Source organism: Pteropus vampyrus, unplaced genomic scaffold (assembly GCF_000151845.1).
Source record: "Pteropus vampyrus isolate Shadow unplaced genomic scaffold, Pvam_2.0 Scaffold531, whole genome shotgun sequence".
NCBI lineage: Eukaryota > Metazoa > Chordata > Mammalia > Chiroptera > Pteropodidae > Pteropus > Pteropus vampyrus.
Window position 1 is genome coordinate 641,653 of NW_011889312.1, and position 15,555 is coordinate 657,207.

Here is a 15,555-nt window from a genome sequence, read left to right on the forward strand (position 1 = left end):
GGAAGACACAGCAGGCTTTAACTCGGGTTCCTAAGGTGCTGGCATCAGCCAGGGACCTACACTAAATGTCATTTCCCTGAGATTTGCATTTCACTGCCCACTCTCCTCATTTCCCACACTTCTTTGTAGCTCTCTTTCTGCTTATCGTTATTCCCCTCCTATCTCAGTTTTCTACTTGCTGATGTGAAATGTTGCAGTCATGTAGCAAGAATGTATGAGGGTCAACTGTGAGCAAAGCAAAACATTGGTAATGGATAAGAGAATACCAAAAGCTATGACACAGTCCATGCTCTTTATCCCTGCTTGCCCCTTTAGAACTTATAATGCAGCTGGGCAGATAAAGCATGCATACAAAACAGTTGAGAAGAATGCAGTACTCACGGGAGCGGGGCAGACAATTTTGCTTCAGATTTCAGAGAAGGGGAAGATCAGTATGGACTATACTGGTGACTAGGTAGGGAACATTTTGCAGAGAAAGTGAAACTTGAATCTTACAGTATGGGTAGAATTTTCTTAGTTGGAGGTTAAGGAAGGGGACTTGATGGGGATGGAGTTCACACTGGGGATTCCTAAACATGAGGGAAGGGGAATAGAAAAGGCAGAGCCTGTTGGGTCATGGAAGGTCAAGGGAAGAACTGAACTCTAACTGATGGGCCCAGCATCTCAAGTAGCACCTTAAAATTTTATCTGTTTTCTATTTTATTTAAAATAAAAATTCTCTTTTAAAGTATACTTCAGAGTCATTGATGTAGGCAATGGAGAGCTACTGGAGATTTTTAAACAAGGAATTTCAAGACAGTCCATTTGCCATTAATTTGTAGAAGGATTTGAGGAGAGTGGAAATGGAAGGAGGGAGATCAGCAGTAGAGAGACTAACCATCGCCATGGTCTAGGTTCAAGGCAATGATGTCTAGCCTAGGCTAAAGGAAAAACACAGAAATGTAAATAATAGCTGCCTGAGGTATGGTTCCTAGAAGCCAACCCTGAGAGAAGGTGTTAAGTGACAGAGTGTCTCCCGTAGTAAAATAGTAAGGGATTTGGATGAGCAACACGGAGTAGCAATAAAGGACAAACAAGGGTGTGATTTCAAATGAAGTTAAGGCCCCAGCCTGATCTGGAAGGGGGGCTTTAAGTTGGGTCAAGGGGATGGTCTTCTGTTGCCTACACTCAGCCATTGCCTATGGAGCAAAGTGAGGGGCAAGGAGGGAGAAAACTGCCAGGCACTTCTGGCTCTTTGAACCTTTGGGGCAAAGCAGCTCTTAACAGTCTCAAGACAGTCATCTGAAGACAAGTTCAGATGGAGTTGTTAGAAACAGAGTATAAAGAAAGGATGAAGAATAGGAAGTTAGAAGTTTTCATATCTTAACATTTACAAAGAATAAGCTTACAGAAGTGAAATATATGTTAAGCAGTTAGAAAGAGAGAAAGAGAGACTAGATAAGATATAAAGCACTGATCTCTGGCTTATTACGGTACTAAAATTTTTCTCTATTCTAGGTGTGAAGATAATTCATCCAGATAATCCAATAGTTTATAGTTTTGTCCTGTAAGATATGTAAAATGTGTTGTAAATGTAAAATATTATGGCACAAAGCAGCCTTGTTTAGTTGACATGACTAACACCTCTTCTCATGTGAACTCCTCACCATGTATAAGTGAGATACTCTCTTTTTCCTGAGTAGTTAACAGCTGATATCTAGAGTTTGGTTGAACTTAATAAATGGAAGCAAAGCACACTCATTAGTAAAAATTAGTAGGACTGTTGGGCAGTGCTATGTGCAACCACATTTGAGATCTATGACCCTCACTTTAAAGTGAGACTACTCTACAAGTTATGTGATTTTTCTCTAGCAACTTTCAGTATCACGGAAGCACACACAGAGGAGGAGATAATTTGTACTTAGCTGGACTTGGAAGTTCGCCAAGTGAGTTAATGGAGAGAAAAAATGGTTAAAGACATTAAATGTTGCAAGTAAATGATTATGGTAAAGGAACACGGAATCTAGGCTAAGTACAAAAAAAGAAGATAGAATTTATGAATTAATTGGTAGTCTTGATGTGGTCAAGGAATGAATTAGATATACTAGGTAAATAAGTTGAAGTTAATGGTCAGAGAGAAGAATGCTTGAAATTAAGACTGAGGTGCTGCAGTTTTTCCAGATGACAAGGTCATGGGTACAACCGTGGAAGTAGATGACTTAAAGAGCTAGAGAAAAAGATTACTGAAGCCGAGGAACTCAAAGAAATGAGAGACTAGGGCATTCAATAGAGACATCCCAGTTGTAAAATGCCCAAGAATAATGACAGGAGTGACAGCTTTCAAAGTTCTTTAGCCTCTTGCTTAGTCAAATAAAAACAAAGGGAAATTTAAAAAAAAAACAGCTCTGTGAAATGTACTGAATGGATGAACAATTAACTTCCACAGCAGCATTTATTTACCTTGGTACCCAAAATGAGTCATAATGATTATCTAAGTAATGAAATCATGTTCCTTTTATTTATATTGAAAATTTATATACACAGAGACAATGTCAAACCTACATGGCTTTCCTTAATAATAATTCAGTTTCTCCCTGGTTTACTAATTAAAAGCTGTAAGGGCCATTGAGAAAAGAATTTTAATTCTATGTAGAGAATAATAAATAACAATTAATGATAAATCAAGGAAATAACCTGAATTGGAGTCATGGGTGTGTACTCATCCATTTTATTTTTTGTGTAATTGGTTGTATCCTACCTTATTTACAAATGAACTTCTGGTCATCTTCATTCCAATCATAATAGCACATGGTCTTGGGACAGATGATGATGAATATGAGGTTAGAGATATATTTATGGAAGGGCTAAGCTAACCTGCACATGGATTAAGCAGATTGCATATTTATTCAGCTTTTGCAGTACCTTATCTTACACTTGCATATATTCTCCAGTTATTTCTGATTAATCTCATACCTGAATAAGCAACTCTAAGAAGGATTAATAGGTTCTATTTACTTTTTTAATATGATCTATTTATTTGTTTGTTTTTGAACTTTATTATATGTGTCTCAGTTAGTTAACTAGCTAACTGAATTCATTGAGCAGCCATGAAATGGCAGCAGCATTTAGCAAAAGCTAGCAAGGTGAGAGGACTAGAGAACGGGGCCACTTTAAGGAAGTGCACTTTTGTTGAGAGCAAGTAGAGTGATGGAAAGAGCCCTGGGATAAAGGATACACACTCTTCTGCCTCTTCACTGTGGGGAATGAGCTTTTTAAACTCAGTTTCCTCGTGTATCAAATGTGATAGTAATTTCTGTTATTATAATTTGAATAAATTAGGAAAGAATGCTTTTTAAAAGCAGTAAAAATATAAGATAGTATTCTTATTTAGACATGGCAGCATCATTCCTCCAAGATGTCTAGTGTGCTCTAGAAGGTAGCTCAAAGACGATAAAGATTATTTTAAATTGGGTGTTCTCTGATTTGTTTCTGCAATGTCAGAGTATGCTTTTGGTTTCCAAAAAGACCTACCTGTGGCAATGTATCTATAAAGCAGACTTATAATTAAGCCTAAAGATTTCTGACAACAGTGATGTCAGCAGGAGAGGGTAGAAGGTAGATGCTGATCCTTCTTCCACTTGGATATAGGATCAGACTAGGAAATAGGATTGGCTCTAAGGCAGGCACCAGAGGCAACTTTACCCAAGGGCCAACTAGGCGATTGCCTTGGAAAGAAAGCAGCCATGCTTAAATGTCTCAGCTTACATCCCCTACCCAAGAAATGAAGTGCCCAGAATTCTTACATGAAAAAGACATCCCCTTTTCCTTTTGGGCAAAAAAACTTCCTGAGTCCCTAATTTTGGGGTAGAAGGGTTAAACAAATGTATCTTCAGGCACAATTCTTGATGTAAGTTAGTTTATTGGTACCCATCAACCTTCAAAAGATAAGAAAAATGGGTATCTCTGGGGCGGGAGGAGGAAGATGGATCAAGGGAAATTGAATCTAGGGGCATGTAACCTTCTTCATCGTTTTACTTTATGGTGGCTCTGCCTACATTGTCCAGTCTTAGAAAAGAAGGAATGAAAAGAGGAAGGCAATAAGAGATGGAAGACAGAGAACAAGAAAAGGAGTGGTGGTGAGAAGGGGTGATCTGGAAGAAACGAAGCTACAGATGAGCTACATAAAGCATGAAGCACATCTGTGCCCTTGTCAGATACATCCCTTTTCTTCTAGGCTCCTCTAGCTCCACTCTCCCCTCGTAGCCTGGTCCAGGCTCACTGACTTCCTTTTTGTTCTTAGGGCATACCTCCTTCCCCATCTAGCTTCTTAATATATGCATTTCCCCTCATGGACCCCATACCCTCTCTTAGCCTCTATCCAGGATAGGCCTCTGCCCTCCAAGCACCTATTAAGGTCTCAACTTAAATATCACTTCTGAAATTCCTTCCATGAGCCCCCATTTTAAATTAGGGCGTTATACTTGCTAATAACAGCTTTTCTGTTATTAGCCCTTTTCACAGTTTGCAGTTGAATGTGTATTTGAATGATCATGTGTTTTAATCTCTCTCTCCTTTAATGTAGAAGCTCCATGAAAACGAAGGCAGAGACTCTGTGTGTTTCACATTCTACCCCCTAAGACCCACCAGAGTCATTCGGTAAAAACTATGGAAGAAATAAACCAATCACTTGAGAAGTTTAATAATACCACTTTCATTTTTGTTCTTCAGGCTGTGAATATCCACAGATGGCAATGATTATTGCTGTCGAAGTAGAAGGACTTGTGTACTCACAGATTTTAAACTCGTCTGAAGGACTAAAATATGTTACAGCTGACCTTTATGTATAAACTGAACAAAATTGAAGCAGGGAATATTGCTGGAGCAATAACTCACAGTGGCTTTTGGTGTTTCAGGTTGGAATTGTACAGTATGGAGAAAACGTAACCCATGAGTTCAACCTCAATACCTACTCATCGACAGAAGAGGTACTCGTTGCGGCAAATAAAATAGGCCAGAGAGGCGGCCGCCAGACTATGACAGCCCTTGGAATAGACACAGCAAGGTACATGGTTAAAAAATAAACCAAAGTAAAAGACTATACACAAATAACTGTTCACGATCTGGCCCTTTGGAGTGTTGATTGAACATTTACCTTGTCAAAATTTAAAGCCATCTTGTTTAAAAGTAGATTCAGCTGATTAGCTAATTGTTACAGAATCGGGTTTTTCTGTAATACAGTCTCATTACTCTTCTGATCCTTCCTTTTATTCCAAGTGTTTAACTGATGGAAAATTAACCAAAAATCACTATGGTTACTGCATCATGTTCTTGGGTACTAAGACATAAGATGAGTGACTATCTTCTCCCTTTATTCTTTGTTTTCAGCTTCTACAAGCCTCGATCTTAAAAAAGTGGTTAGTCTACTTCTACTCAATAATATTTATATTCTAGTATGTCTATAATTTTATAGCACCTGATTCAGGGTTATTGAAGCTCTCAAATATGAGTTTTTAAGAGGCCAAATTCAGTATTGCCTTATTTGTAATCATTTTCAGTGCAAAGATTGAAAGAAATGGAAAAGATTTCATCATTTGCAATGCTCTCTTTCTTCTTTTGTACTTTCTCCAAATTATCTCCAGTTTACATCCTTTCCTTCCTCCCTTCTGCAATTTCCTTTATGGAATGTATATAATCCACTCTGGTTGAACTTCCTTCTACAAAGGAAGAAGGAAGAATCTACAAAAGAATCTACAAAACGGTCCTTTTCTTACACAATAGAACATCTTTTCTCTATTGTTTCTGATCTCACTCAACTCTTATCTTTTGCTGTTTTTCACCTTAGTCACCATTAAAGCTATTAAGCTTCTGAATAAATACTAAACAATACCAAAATCACAGGAAATCTAATAAATAGTTTAATGTTAAGGATCCTTCAGTTAAATGCTTCCAACTTTTGGACTGTCACCTAATTCTGAAGAGCTAATTACCCATGCTCCTGCTAAGATCAGTGTTTTAAGGAGATTAAAATAGTTAATATGGATACTCCATAGAATGGGTCAGATATCAAAACTTTTAAATTTCATGCAGCTTTTTAGATTCATAAATGTTAGAAAAGCATGTGTTTCTAGTTATATGGGTCCAAGAGAAGACCACTACAAACAGGTGGAGTGATTTTATATTTATCTGCCCATAGAATCACCAATTTGCATGCACAAAGAGTGCACATTTAGGTGTGCTGAATGTGCCCTCTCAAATAATTGACTAAATGTGATGCACATTCAGAGTTAATCAAAGTGCCCTTTGAAAGCTCTGAGCCTGTAGGGAGCTGTGTATTTTCCAAAGGCAATCACCGAGGAATGAATATTCATCTTTGAAAGCTAACTGAAGAAATATTCTGGCTGCTTTCGCTCCCGCATAAATACCACTGTAAATACCATGTCCCTATATGGTTTTGCCTATGTGTCTCACAAAGAGTCTAGCTGTAGGACACAGAGTTTATTGAGTTTTATAGATAAATAAAATTCCATATGATATGACTAAGTCATCTTCTTGTACATTCGTTTTTCATGTTTAAGCATATTTCTAATTGCTCTAGTTACTCCTTTCAGACCAGGCCAGTTGCAAACAATATTTTTATTTTTTTTTACAGTCCTTCCATTTTCTATGTCTCCTCATTCAAAATATCTTTGTGTCTCCTTATCCCTATCCCAAATTTTCTTTCTTTTCATTAGGTCCACAGTGTTTAATCATAAGACCTGGATTCTCTTATCCAAAAGAAAGATTCTCTTGGGATATTTTCATGTTTAAAAACACACAGAGAGGTCAATGTTTAATTTAAAGAAAGAACACTGGATAGTGGTATTTGGGGGTCAAGGGCAATTTGCTGAAGATATTTGAAACAGAAAGGGTGTACTCAGGAGTTCTGCTAGTGGCTACTCTTACATATATAAAGACAACCCTGGTTTCAGAGTTGCTAGATTTTCTTTAAAGAAGATCTTTTAATTGTCTCCCTCAGCTGCTGTTCATTCTGTTATGGCCTTGATCTTCAAGAGAATTAGGACGTTTTGGTGAACCTCTAAGGAACTGGGACTATAAAAAGGACCGAATCTCATATCTATGTTCGAACTTCATTTAAATACTAGCCTTTAACATCTGTTTCACCTTTGTTTGTACATACAAGGAAGTTGTAGAATCTATTTGTATAGTGCAGAGAGCAGAGACACACAGTTTTCCATTGATCAGAATTTTAAAAAATATTTTTCTTTTGAAAATTTTAGGAAGAATCAAAAATATAAGAACAGTACAACAAAATGCTATGTATGCATCAGACAGAATCAAGGCAGTCGTTAACATCTTGTCCTATTTGTTTTAAGTCCTTTTAAAAGAAAAATAATCACAGATAAAATTTCTTTGCTCACATAACCAGGATCCTCTCTCCTTACTCACAAAATACCCACTATTGTCCATTTATGTGCATCTACAGTAAAACTAATGTGTACCATGCAAATTGTTCGGAAAGTTGGTTTAAGACACACGTTTCTTTGGCATATCCCAAATTGCAGCTGCTTGTCCTGATGACCAAAGTAAAATATTTAAATGGACCATTCAGTACAATGATTGCTATATTTTATATCGAAATCTGAAAAATATAATATGAAATCCTTTTATTGTTTCAGTCCTGAGTAAAATGTACTCCTCTCTTCCAAGACCCCAGAGAGGAAAGTGAGCTGAATAAAAGAAAGTAACAGAGATGGAGAAAGTGTGCCTGTGTGTGTGTGTGTGCCTGTGTGTGTGTGTGCCTGTGTGTGTGTGTGTGCCTGTGTGCCTGTGTGTGTGTGTGCCTGTGCGTGTGTGTGTGTGTGTGTGAGTGTAGAAGACACAAAACAAACATTTCCCCTATCTCCTTTTTCCATAAATGCTCATTGAATTAAATAAAAATTCCTTTCTTTGCCATTAGGTTATAGCATTTTTCCTTTCTCTCCATGTCACCTCTTCCCTCCCCACCCCCAGCACCTCCAGCAGCCTAGTTCAAGACCAAATCTTTTATAGCTACTCCAACCCTCCTGCCCCTATAACCCAGCTCTGTCCCTGATTCAGACCTTCAGACCACCACCATCTTCTGTCTTTTATTCCTATTTTAATCTCTACCCCCTCCAGGAGCACTCTTAAACACTCACAGCCACACAAATATTCTGTTTTCTCCAATCGCCTCTCCTCAGCTCAGACGATTCCCGAGCTGTTCTGTGAATGTCAGCGTAGGTGTAGGGGAAGTGTAGACTAAATCAAAAGCTACTGCCAAAAGCAGAAGAAAAGAAGCCTGTCAAGCAAGAGTAGAAGAGTTTATATAGAGAAAGTGGTGGCTGGGAGAGTGTTTGAGATCTGACCTTCTCTGAATCTGGTGTGTGTTCCAGTCACACCCTCCTTTTGAAGGTCCTCAAAATGAAACACTGCTGCCTTTTGAACATGGATTGTGGTGATTGGCAAAATAGTGACCTATCTGTCATCTGGGATAAATATAAAGCTATTGCAAATAATGATCATAATGCCTCCACACTCGAACAATGGGCATCAATGTTGATCTCAGAGGGAAAGCACTGGGCTACCTAGATTTCTCAGTGTTTCCATTTTGTTTATTGTTTTGCCTAACCTTGGGGTGGTGTTTTGTTTGCTTCTCTATTGTGTGATTATTTCAGGAAAGAGGCTTTCACTGAAGCTCGGGGCGCCCGAAGGGGGATTAAAAAAGTCATGGTCATTGTGACCGATGGAGAGTCACATGACAATCATCGACTGAATAAGGTCATCCAAGACTGTGAGGATGAAAACATTCAGCGGTTTTCCATAGCCGTAAGTACATGGCTTCAGGTGGCTTTGAAACTCTGGTGTAAAGAGAAAAAGCTGTGTGCGTATCATGGATATTTTATCAAAGTTATGTAAACAATGTTGCAAAGGAGAAACTTCTTCATTTGGATGTAAAATCTGTCCAGGCATGATTGAGTCTTGCCCTTTTTGTGTCCTCAGTGTCCAGCACAGTGCCAGGCCAAACAGAGACTCAATGAACAATCACTGAAAAAAAAGAAAGGAAGAAAACAAGGAAAGATGAAAAGAGGAAGAAGGGAAAAAAACATAGGAAGAAATAAGGGATAGTAAGAGAAAGAAAGGGACAAAAATAAGGATGGGAGGGAGGGAGGGAGGGAGGAAAGGAAAGGAACTAAAGACATGCTAGGTAATTAATTGTCTGCTAATCAATAATTCTTCCTGTAATTTGGGAGGGTGGAAAATCAGGACATGACTCTCATAATATTCTACTAAAAGTCAACAATGATATTTCCACACCTACAACTCTTTGAGTTGCAGGAAAGAAGTACAAAGTCACCTTTTTTTTTTTTTTTTCTGCCTTAAACAGTCTACCCAGGACCTAGGAGAAGTCTTCTGCTATGGCAAGACTTGCTTACAGGGTTCGGTAGTTATGGGTGCTCTCTGCGCATGCCACCTCTTGGCATCACTAGTGGAATGGGGAAGACTCCAAAGATGCTTATCATTGCTTATGCACTGCGTGCAGATCCATTTCTTCTCTACTTCATATCCCCAAACTGTTGTAACCAAAGTGAAGCAGCCAGCAGCTACAACAATGTGTCTTCACTATAATTGAACTTAAGCTGGAAAAGAAGGGCAAAGGGATCAGAGAAGAAGAAATTTCCTTTGGTACCAAGGAAAAGCCTAACCTGCTCTTGATAATGCAGAAAATATTACATATAAAGCCTTTTGTGCGGTTTGTGAGCAAACCTGGATCACTACAAAGTGACCTATTACTAATAAATAGCATTGGTCTCTCAAATGAGAGCCAGAGAGTCAGGGGAAGAGAGAGAGACAGGGAGACAAAGAGAGACGGAGAGAGACTGAATACTTTATAACTTTATTAGTGATTTTTTTTCTAGATCAATTTCTAATAGTTCTGTGAAATCAGTTGACTTAATTTTCATGGTGCTACCCCATGGAGAGGGACATTCAGAAAAAGAGACATAAAACTTCCACCTTTCAAAGATGGGAAATAATTTAAATTACCACTTACATAGCACTCTAAAACTTACAATGTGTTTTTATATCTGTATACTGTATACCTTTCTTCGTTCCTCATGGCACCCCAAAAAAGAATAGGGTAACTTTCATTTTCCCCATTTTATGAATGAGGAAACCAAGGGGCAGCAGGCCTCAGGGCTGTGGACCACATGGCCAGGACTCCCCAGCTTGACTGATCACATGACCCACTGCCCTGGGCTTTTCTTCTCCAGACTCCAGCTTTTATTTCCTGCCACCACAGATCTCTGGATGGTGCTGCAGGGCTGTCGTCACCTGTTTCCACTCACTCCCCTGGGCTCCTTAAAGTCACCACAGATCTCTCCATCTCACCCACCTTCACTTTGTACCAGAGCAAAAAAGATACCAGCATAGAGACATTGATCATGTACCATTAAGCGTCATAATCTTAAACAACAAAGGAGCCACGGATATGTTTCAGAAATGAGAAGTAGAAGGGTTGGGATGGGGAAGAGTAGAAGAGACTATATTTTGGAGCCAAAAAGACCTTTGTTCAAATTCTTCCTTTGCCTTTTTCTGGCTCTGTGACAGTGGATAAGTTACTTAATACTCTGAGCTTCAGCTTCTTTATCTGTAAAATAGGGTAATAGTGTTTCTCTCTCTCTCAGATAAAGATTCAGTGAGATAATGACTGTAAAAACATCTAACACAATGGTGGACTAGAAAATCAATATTATTTTGTCTTCAGGATATTTACCTTAAAGAGTTTGCAAACATGAAATAATAAAATCATAGCGTTTTAGCACTAGAAGGCATCTTAGAGATAAATTATATTACTCCTTTACTCAGAAACGTTTGGAGATTCCCCCATAGACCATAAAATCACTCAGTTTGAGAACCTTAACAATTGCACCCAGCCTTCATTTCTACCCTTTCATTAAGTTATAAACAGTGCTAAATTCTGACTGCAACATTTTCTTTTTCATTTCAAGTAGACAATATAAAAAATAAATAAATCATTATTTCTCTCTTTCCCCTGTTGTGACTTCTGTAAATTATCTTTTGCCAATTAGTATCCAATCCATAACTAGTTCAATCTCTTCTATGGTTGAGAACAATTCCATATGGCCCAGCTTTCACTCACAGATACTATTCACAATTAGAGTCTATGGCTGGTCTCTTCAGTATGCAAAGCCATTGCATGCCCACTTTGTCCCAGACAAGTTGTACCAAAGATACTAACATTTGTTCAGCTCCCCTCTGCCCACCCCAGGAGGGTGTAATCTAGCATGCCAGGCCATGGACTGAATTAACCAACCATTAACATTAGGAAAACTTCACTGGAAAGAAAGTATCCATCAATAGATGACTTCTTAGTTTTAAGTGAATCTTCTATCACTTTTACATTGTATCTGGCTACACATGTTGAGTATTTCTTGCCTTTAAATCATTGTTTCCCTTTGTTGGGTCTCTAGTTTATAATTTATACTTTGCCTCCCATTTGATCGTAAAGAGATCAATTGCATTAATCTTCCTGGAGAACCATAAAAATCATGAGTTCCTTTCCCATGTTAATCAAGAAATTATGTATTATCAAATCACTCTTCGAAGTGGTATAAATAAAAATGTATGAGAAAATTTTACTTTAGCAATAATTGTTATTTTCTCAATTCACATTTTTCCCCCAGTGAATCTTATAATTTTTAGTTTATGCCAAACTAGGAAACAAAACAGTTTTTTTTATTTCCTCTCTTTGTGCATTCACACAGAAAGGTTTTAGGCACTTCTTAAGATCCATTTATGCTATTATTATCAAATCTACCTGGGGGTCTGGCCAGTTACTGCCTATACTCTTCCTCTTACTCCATCTTTTTTTACCCACCATTTGATCCTGAAAATCATAGAGATGTATTATACTGAAATATAAGCACTCTGTGATACAACTGCAAACATTTCCTGTTAAACTCTCAAATTTGGTGAGGGTCTTGAGCTGGTTTGAACCCTCTAGTTCATGGTCTCAATTCTATCACTTGAGGATATTAGACATTTCTAGCAAGAATCTGTTTTATATTCAGATTCTAATCTTAAATGATAATGGCTGGGACTATAATGGCTGTGCAACAAGTATCACCTACAGCATTCAAATAAAAATAAGAGAAGTTAGAAAGTATCTTAGAATTTCATTCATCTATACACAAAAGGCACTTTGCTACATGTAAATGAATTGTACACTTTACATTTGGCACATTTGCCTCAAGGGAGCTTCAATTCTGCATATCTATATCAGGTAAATATTAGCAGAATACCAAATGCCTGGGTTTGACATATTTGCATTAAGTGAAAAGGGAGCAATTTATGTGTTATTATGTATCTTTTCTCATTCATAGGAAGTAATATTTTTACAAGCTACCAGCCTCTTGGGTGAAGGATCAAAATACAATTCTCTCTATTTTCATTTTTATTCTATCATGCAAAATAGTTCAAACTGGATAAAAGTCACAGTAATTCCTGGAAATTCTTTTATATTTTCTTCTAAATATATATTTCCATATTGTGCTTATACATTTTATTTTTATTTTTTAAGTACGTCTTTTGAGCATTTTCCCCATTGAACTTTATCCATTTGTCTCTGTCCTGTCAGAGCACTAAATGTCTGAGAGCATTTATATCACAAGTAAGAACCTCAATCACGCATGGTCCAAAAGTCTTTACAATTTTTATTTGTATTTTCCACTTTATCACTTTACAAGTGAAAGGGAAGTTAATGTGTCAGTGCGATAGTGAATCTAGACTATGTTAAATATGAACCAAGAAATAAAGATGGTGATTTATCAGCCCAGGATTTCATCTAATTTATAGGATAAATTAGGTAAATCTAAGAGAGGAGGCATCTGAAAAATGCAAAGAGAAGGGCTTACAGAAATGACTGACTCAGCTGATTATAGATTAACCACATCCTATAGATCTCTGAATGGCCTTCTAGAAATTCTGGTAACACCTACAAGACAAACAATCTGTAAATAGATAAGACTGGTGGTCTGGGAATTCCTTTCCCCTTGTAGCCCCCACGCGAAACTTCCCCTCCTCGTCCTGAGTCATGAGGTACACATGAAACCTCAGACAAAGGAATCACGTGCCCTTGGCGTGGACACTGCAAGAGTATATAAGCTGTAAGAAATCTAACCAAGGGGAGCTCGTGCTTTGGTGCTGCTAAGCCCTACGTTCTCCACCAGCTAATAAATTCTCCTTCCTCTAACAAAGTTGCCTAAGCATCCAAATTCTTCTGCCAGGTGTCACTTCCTGCAACAAATCAGTGGGAACTTCAGAGGGATTCACAAGATGCAGAATTTGTATGAATCTAAAAGAAATCCATGTGTAGCAAAACTGCTGACAAAAGGAGCCCAACAGTGTGTCCAGAGAACACCAGGTGTAGGGTGAGGTGCTGAGCAAGGGCTTAGCACAGTTATCCTGAAAGCCACACCACAGTCGTAATGGAGACCCTGGAGCTCGGAGACTCTCACCTGCTTACTCTGAAGCAGGTGCATCCAAATGTAATGAGACATCCAATTGTACAAAAGAGCATTAATTGTTTTAAAGTGAGGATTTATTCAATGTAATAAGAACAAGTGGCTCTTGGGTTTTCCCTCTGTATCTGGACTATTGTTTCCTTTAATTCTCTTCCCTCATCAAGTAGCTACAGGGGGAAAAGCACCAGTGGTCCTTTTGGCTGTTTGGCATTTGCTCTTCTGCCAGGTAGACAGGAAATGAGTTTTGTGTTCTGGTATAAGTTGTAAGTTCTCGGTATAGACTTTCCTACCAAAACTCTTGACAGTAGTTGAGAATAAGTCCAAAAGTCAAAAAGCTACTCAAATGATGGGCCGATTACCTTAGAGCCAACTCCAGTTTTCCTAAATGCTGCACTTCTTCAAAGCAGCTCAAAGTTCTCTCCAGACATTAGGGCAATAGGCCTCACAAACACGTTACACGTGGAGGAGCTAAGAAACCAACACCCCAATCAAGACATAGAACATGTCTATCACCCCCCAGAAAGTTTCCCTTGTACTTCTTTTCATTTTTAATATGCACCTTCTATAGCAATCATTGATATAACTTATGCTGATGCAGGACAAGGCAAATTTCCCCGAGTGGAAGGGAGACCAAGCCCTCCACTGAGAGGAGAAGAAGGTCCTTTGGCGGAGAATGAAGAAAGAATTCAACACACACATCAAAGTTAGAGTCAAAAGGAAAGTTTATTAGAAAAGGGATAACACTCCATAGAGTGTGGTCTCCTCTCAGAGGCAGAGAGAAGATGGACAATGAGAGCGAGAGACAAAGTAAAGGCACTAAGAGGGACCCCCGAGTGTCCCAGGAATTCAGTTTATATGTCATTCTTTAGTTCCCGTTTCCTTTGAAATGGACATAAAGTGAGAAAGGGGAAGAATATGTATCGTGAAAAGGTAAGACTATGTAGGGTGAAAAGCCTGCTGGCAGTTCCCAGCCTTTAATCCATAGATACCCGTTAGCCATAGGGAATGACTCTTGGTTCCTGTTTTCCCCTTCTCAAGTGTGGAGAATGAGTCCTTAGTAATCCAGTAGAAATCTTCCTTTCTTCTGAAGGTGCCCTCCTTGTCTGGCTTCAGGGCTGATCAGCACATTGCAGTCTTTGATTGTGGCCCGATTAACACTTTAATTCTCTTGCCTCCTCCCTACATTAATACCACCATAGCTTAAGCTGCCAGTTCTATTTTATGTAAATGAAATCATAGGATATGTGTTCTTTTGTGTTAAGCTTTTCATTCAACATAATGTTATATTATCTAAAATATTACCCATAATATTTTGTGTATTAGTGATTCATCCTTTTTATTATTATCCATTGTATAAATATACCACAATTTGTTCTATATTCTACTATTTATGGACTTTTAGGTTATTTCCAGTTTGGTTATTATGCTCCATAAATACTGACAAAAAATGTAAAAATCAAAGTAATAATCTTCAAGTAACACTTGCACCGAGGTAAAAATGAGACTACTGTATCTTATTACAAAAAGAAATCAATGTAAACAAAAAAAACTTAAAAACATATTTAAGCAAAAATAAGGGGGACACACCAAATCTAATAGAGAGAAATAAAAAATAATGGTACACATTTTTCCAATATTTTTCTTAAAAATCTTCTCATTCTTTATGTCCATAATTGCCATTTTCTTAATGGCAATTAAGAAAATTATATAATAAAATAATTGGGTTCTATTTACATGTTCTGTTTTTTTTAACATTTTAGATTTTAAATTTACATAGTTTTTAAAAGATATTTTCATTTATTTCAACTCGAACATTTATTTTTATATTAAAAACTAAATTTTAAAAATGCTTACTTAAAAACTAAATTTTTAGGCAGAAAAAGTACAAACCATAAAATATATTAGTTGGAATTCATCAAAATAAACATTTCTGCTGTTCAAATAATACTGTTAAGAAAAAGGAAAGACAGCCCACAGACTGGGAGAAAATATCTGTGAAACACATAGAGGACTT

The 15,555-nt window shown here is 37.7% G+C and overlaps 1 protein-coding gene across 1 annotated transcript in view; it reads left to right on the top strand.

The window, feature by feature from the left end:
- Window positions 1-15,555, top strand: part of ITGA1 (integrin subunit alpha 1) — a 153,926-nt gene that overhangs the window by 81,138 nt on the left and 57,233 nt on the right. Inside the window, exons 7-8 of the mRNA XM_023525132.1 lie at window positions 4,893-5,041; window positions 8,673-8,823. Of these exons, the coding sequence (XP_023380900.1) occupies window positions 4,893-5,041; window positions 8,673-8,823 (300 nt within the window). The remainder of the gene's footprint in view (window positions 1-4,892; window positions 5,042-8,672; window positions 8,824-15,555) is intronic.